Source organism: Solanum tuberosum, unplaced genomic scaffold (assembly GCF_000226075.1).
Source record: "Solanum tuberosum cultivar DM 1-3 516 R44 unplaced genomic scaffold, SolTub_3.0 scf00058, whole genome shotgun sequence".
NCBI lineage: Eukaryota > Viridiplantae > Streptophyta > Magnoliopsida > Solanales > Solanaceae > Solanum > Solanum tuberosum.
The window spans coordinates 2,194,455-2,200,785 of record NW_006238982.1 but is presented as its reverse complement, the minus strand read 5'-3'; the positions used below and the strand labels follow the sequence as shown (position 1 = coordinate 2,200,785).

The 6,331-nt window shown below is 28.9% G+C and overlaps 1 protein-coding gene across 1 annotated transcript; it reads right to left on the bottom strand.

The window, feature by feature from the left end:
- Positions 1–856: 856 nt before the first annotated feature.
- Positions 857–3,781, bottom strand: LOC102593327 (organ-specific protein S2-like). Its single transcript, XM_006344513.2, has 2 exons — positions 3,652–3,781; positions 857–1,516 (listed from the first exon to the last, which is right to left on the bottom strand). The coding sequence occupies exons 1-2, from the start codon at positions 3,718–3,720 to the stop codon at positions 1,079–1,081; spliced, it is 507 nt and encodes a 168-aa protein (XP_006344575.1). The 5' UTR covers positions 3,721–3,781; the 3' UTR covers positions 857–1,078.
- Between the last annotated feature and the right edge of the window lie 2,550 nt (positions 3,782–6,331).

Below are 6,331 nucleotides of genomic sequence, written 5' to 3'. Positions count from 1 at the left end.
ATTAATTATATATAAAGAATAAATTATTGTAGGTACATTTGTAAAAAAAAAAAATGTTTATTAAGGAGAAATTAAATGTATGAACAAAATTTTGTCATTGATATCGGAAGTCAAAATTATGCCCGTACACACTAAATAATAAAATAAAGAAAAAATGAACTACATTATATATGAACAAAATAATATAAAACAACTATTCATAACAAATTAATAATAACATAAAGGATTATTATAAAGTAAAAGATAACAATCTGAAGTTGCGATGAAACAAAGCTAAAGCCTTGTTTGTTTTCTGTCACACCCCAAACTAGAGGGGGCGCAATTGACATTTGAGACCGTATTTGATCAAGTTATCTACTGAAACATACTAGCTAACTAAACTGTGGGCCCAAGAAGTCATACAGTACAACATCTGAAATATTAAGTCTTGATTGTTAAGGTCAAAACATAAGCAACAATAATTCATATGAACAAAGGTAGCTGAGCCATAACTTGGCTTCAAAATGAAGCTCTTTTCTAGATATTTCACCACCTAGAGTGGCTATGTTGAGCATGATTTAGAGAGGGCGGAGAGTAAGGAAAAATAGTGATGGTTTGAGATTGAAGAAGAAATAGAGAGGTGGAAGAGGTAGATGGCAGGGACTTCTAGCTAAGACCATATCAAATCTTCACATTTTCTTAGAGAGGTGGAAGAGGTAGATGGCAGGGGCTTCTAGCTAATACCATATCAAATCACACATACAAGTACACACCAACTTTTAAAGAAAGTTTATTTTCTATTCTTACTTTATATATCCCCTATTTTACACAATTATATAGGTATGAGGATACAATAAAAAAAATTAGTGAAGAGAAATTGGGATAAGGTAATTCCTTCAAGTAGAGGTGATCCAATACTATGCACTCTAAGAATAGAGACAAATTTGCACACAATGAAACAACCATTACATTAAACTGAAGAAATACTATAGTACAAATGTTTATCCATCCTTATTCCATAAACCACATAAAAACGAAAGGGCATTCACAGGGAGGGAGTTAACAAGAAAATTAAATGACACACAATGACTTTGCCATATCAATCATTGTACATGCTAACATTTGGCCTTGGTTCAAAAGACTTTTCTCCTTTAAGACTGACTTCATCATCACGGTAAGAAGTTGCAGTTGGCCTTGGTTCAAAATCTTTAGTAAATGATGATTTTTCTTGTTTGAGACCAACATCATCATGATGGTAAGCAGTTGCACTCGGCCTTGGTTCAAAAGACTTTTCTCCTTTAAGACTGACTTCATTATCATTATCATGGTAAGAAGTTGCAGTTGGCCTTGGTTCAAAAGACTTTTCTTGTTTGAGACTAGCATCATCATGATAATAAGCAGTTAAAGTTGGCCTTGGCTCGAAAGGAACGTCATACCGAGGCATAAGATGCTTGATTGCTATAGGCATGGGTTCATTTTTCATCACAATATTCCAATATTCTCCAGGGTCTCTTCTTGCATCTGTGCTGCTAGCATACTGCACAAAAATGACAGACAATAAAATGTTTGTTGAATTCTATGTTACATGGTTACATGTTCATTCATTTTTTATTACTAATACATAGAGGGTCAGTTGGTTATTTGACCAATTTGCTATTCTATTTTAACTTCATTTTAATTTATTTGTTTTGTTTTGTTTTGTATATGTTATTTATTTAAAAATTATAAAAAATAGTATTATAAATTACAATAATATTTTAAAAAATATATTAAAAAATAGAACAAATCACAAAAATTTTCTTGTGCAACATGAATTGGGATGTAGGGAATAACATATATTAGTTGAAAATTATATAAAAAGTACTATAATTTACAATAATTAACTACTTAAAATATTTAAAAATCATATAAAAATTCAGTTGACTTTTCTAATTTTATGTGTGCCACATAAATTAAGACACATAAGATAAAATATATTAAACCTATGCAAGCACATAGTATTGTATCTAGTATACAATTATGCATAAACATTTGGTATGGGTATACATAGATTTTTTTTGGGTAGAGTATTTATATTTTTGAAAAAATTAGTTTTAAATTTATATTTTTGACTTTTAATTTTTTTTTTAAATTCATGTAGGATACATATGATCTTTCTAGCAAAGTTCAAGGTATATTTTAATTTTTTCATACATCAATCGTTTTTTGACTTCTTTGATTATCATTATTTGAGTTTCTTATTCTTATTTTATTTTTTTCTTTCATTCCTTAGTGTAAAGAAAAAAAACTAATTTTTTGTGGCTATATTATAATTTAAAATTATTTGTTTCGACTATATTGTTGCTTTAGTTTTTGTATTTGAAAAAAGGGAAAAAGACAAATATACCCCCGAACTATTGTAAATGGTATGCAGATACCCTCCGTCATACTTTTGGGGCATTGGTGCCCCTGCCGTCCAAAAACTAGAGCATATATGCCCTTCACTCTAACGGACGACTAAATAGGAACACGTGACACATTCTTATCCGTTGATCCGATATTTAATAAATGTCGGGTCGGTGGATAAGATTATGACACATGTATGTCCGTTTGTATAAAGGGTATATATGTTCTAGTTTTTGAACGGCGGGGGAACCAATGCCTAAAAGTGTGACAGAGGATATCTACATACCATTTACAATAGTTCGGGGGGTATATTTGTCATTTTTCCCTTGAAAAAAAATTTGGGTCATCTATAATAAATTTTACAAGAAAATTAGTGAACATAAATAAATTTGCCCAGCAAAGTAATAAATTTAATTAGTCATTGGAACAAAAAAAAAGTCAAAAAAATATGTGTGAGGAGGATTAAATATACCCATATGGGATTATATTTTTTTTAAAAATAATTAAAATTAATTTTTTCACTTCTGTTAGAGAAAAATGATATATGTGAGACATTTGTATAACAGTAGGCATGTATATATGAACCATTTTCATAATGAGTGGTATATTAGCTCTAAATAGAAAAAAATTAAGGGTATATCCTAACCCCTTTTCTCATGATATTGAATAGAAGAGTTTATGTTTTATGCATCGTTAATATACTAATTTTTTTTAGATATTGGGTAATTTTGTTTTGATTTGTTTACTTCTGTTATTTTCTTGAGTTGATGAAGTACCGAAAAAACATCTTAACCTCTCAAAGTAAAGATAAGATCTACACACATACTATCTTCTCTAGACCCCACTAATTGTTGGATTTCGTTGGATATATTATTGTATTAGGTACGTTGCTAAAAAATCACTATTTTTCTATTAAAAATTTTCAATGAAAAATATTCAGTGGTCATTTCCACTTATATTTCGATTGAATCAGTGAGAAAATAATAATAATAATAATAATAAGGAAATAATGTTTTCACAAGCAAAAATTAGAAAGTTTCCAACTCTTCCGGTGTGAATTTGTTTCTCACCATGTGTTTTTTCAGTAAATTGATTTGATGGAATATAGATGAAGAAAACCATATTTTATAACACCAAAAACAAAATTCTCATTGATTTGTGATGAAAAAAGTCTCTATTTCTAATAGTGATAGAATTTCTTTGATAACCAACATTAAATAGAGTTACATACAATAATAGAAACTAATTGTTTAAATACTTTTGTGCATTGTATAGAATTTAACTTACCAAGGCAAGTGGAATGAGGAGGATGAGAGCAAAAAGTGATTTCATGTCTTCAAGAGAGGTACAATTCATATGCTTTTGCTATTGATATTTGCTTGGTGCATGGATAATAAAATCCTAGAGTTTATATAGACAAGTTTGGCAAATACAAAACAATATAATAACAATAATAGTAGTAGTATCTTTTATAAAACAATAATAGTTATTATTATAATTTATAATAATTGATAATAATAATAATTATAATTATAATAATTATTATTATAATTATTACTATTATAAAAAAACAAGTTGGCTCATCCTTATCCTATCATCAATCAATCATATAAAAACATAATTAGAAGAAGTATAGGATGACCAAGAGGGCCCTCTTCGCTTCTCCATAATTCGTGGTTCATGTGAAGAAAATTATTCTACAATAAAAATGTTTTTCCTCAAAACCGCACGCTTTAAAATAATTGAAAGTAAATATACATAGTCAAATAGCACATGGAGTAAAACTGAAATTATTTTAAAAGATAAAAAATAAATTGAAGCGCTAATGATTCTAAATACTTGAAGAATTATGTATAATAAAAAAATGAATTTAATAAAAATTAAATGTTAATTCTTTTAAAGATTGAAAGTTGTTAGGACACCATTGATAAGGATTGATTGGCAGGAGACTATATGGCTTTCAATATGCCGCAAAAAAACCTCTATCAGTTAGAGGTAAAATTTGTACTCCGATATCGATGAATTTCAAAACACTATTTCAGACTCTTCCCGATACAGAAGGGGCCTTCTTTAGTATTAGTAGCTCATCCTTCAAAATGAAGCTCCCCTCTAATTTAGGTTGGGATGATGGATCCTCAACCCTACCCCTAGCAAGTCAACTCAGTTCCCATTAAAAAAATAGGATAGTTTCAATAGCCGCAAGTTCTTAGTTCCTAAGGCCTGTGCCCCATGGAATGGGCAGAGATAGGGAGTGACTCGCAGATTTCTATTCTTATGGCTCCACCTACTAAACTCGTTCAAATATAATCGTATTTGACCTTGATCAATAACCATTGAAAAAAAAAAGAGAAGAGAAAGCACAAGTTGCTAATTAGAATAAAAAACAGAGCAAACATAGAAGCAAATGCGATCAATTTATATAATATTAAAATAATCACTCTAATTTTATATTTTTTAAAAATATATAAAATATAATTTTAATTTTATATACATAATTCTTCAAGCAATTAGAATCACCACCCCTTTAATTTATTTTATATATTTTCAAATAATCATTTTGTTTAATAGTTAACTTTTTTCAACTTAAGGACCAAAACCGCACACTTAAAATAATTGAAGATTAATGTGCACAGTCAACACAAGGACTAAAATAGAATTGTGCAATAACATGGACTAAAATTGCTATTTCATATGGACTAAAATTGCTATTTCAAGGAGCTATAATGCTATGTTGGGCAGCAAAGCAGACTAAATATTGCAGAACTCATATGGACTGCACTTTCACAACCAAAACATCGATTTATTGTATGGTTGGCTGTACAAGGAAGACTGCTTACAAAAGAAAGATTAAAGCATCTCACTATTTCAGTGGAAGATATTACATGTTGTTTTTGTGCAAGTCAATTTCTATAGACTCAGTTACACATCTTCGCATAATGCACTTGGATAAAGACATTGCGAGATGACATCCAACAGTGGGTAGGACTAACCATACTTAAGGGTGAAGTTAAGAAAATGTTGGAAGACATAAAGAGGAAGAACCAGAAGCATTCCAAAGGAAGTGATCGCAACTATTTGGAGAGCAATGAAGAACTGAAATTTTTTTAGAGGATTATCGGTGAATACTAATATTGTGTTAGTACAGATTAAGAAAGAAGTTATAGAGAGATTATATTTACTTAAAGGATCTAGGAAAGCTAGCAACAGTCAAAGGTTGATAACCAAGTTACTTAGTGTCTACTTTTTTTTGTTATTTTTGGGTAGTTGGAAACCTATGCATCTTAATACTCTTCCTAGAAGGTGGCTAAGATGATACGTGACCTTATGGTGTAATGTTCTTTGTTGGTTAATGGTAATTTACAGTTTTTACCAAAAAATTTTTTGCTATTTTTCCTACATAGTTGTAGAAATATAGAGAAGGCTAATGTCTGCTTCTAGTCAAGGATATTTATGTAATTTTTGTATTTTATCATTTGAATTTTTATATTTTATGTTTTTTTATCTTTTAAATATTTGAAAATTATATTTAACAAATACTATAAAAATTATGATAATTAACAATTTAAAATATTTAAATTTTTTTATTGAATCTCAAAAATTTAATCGGTGCCACATAAATTGAAACAAAAGAAATGACATATACTATTTAAAAATGATGTAAAAGAACATATAAATCACAATAATTAGCAACTTGAAATATTTGAAAAACATATAAAAATTTGGTTGATTCTTGAAATTCTATATGCGTCATGTATATTGGGATATAGAGAGTGATATATATTATTTGAAAGTTATGTAAAAAAATATTATAAATCACAATAATTAACAACTACAAATATTTTAAAATTATAATCTTTGGGATGTTTTTCCAAATTTCAACGATATCACATAAATTGAGACTGAAAGAGTAACATATATTGGGCTCATGCTAGCACGGGGTCTCATATCTAGTATATAGTAGAAACTA

Excerpts from the sequence above, each read along its gene's own strand:
- LOC102593327 (XM_006344513.2), bottom strand. The coding sequence starts at position 3,720 with ATGAATTGTACCTCTCTTGAAGACATGAAATCACTTTTTGCTCTCATC. Across the intron at positions 1,517-3,651 it reads TCCTCATTCCACTTGCCTTG|TATGCTAGCAGCACAGATGC; the intron begins GTAAGTTAAATT and ends ATTTTTGTGCAG.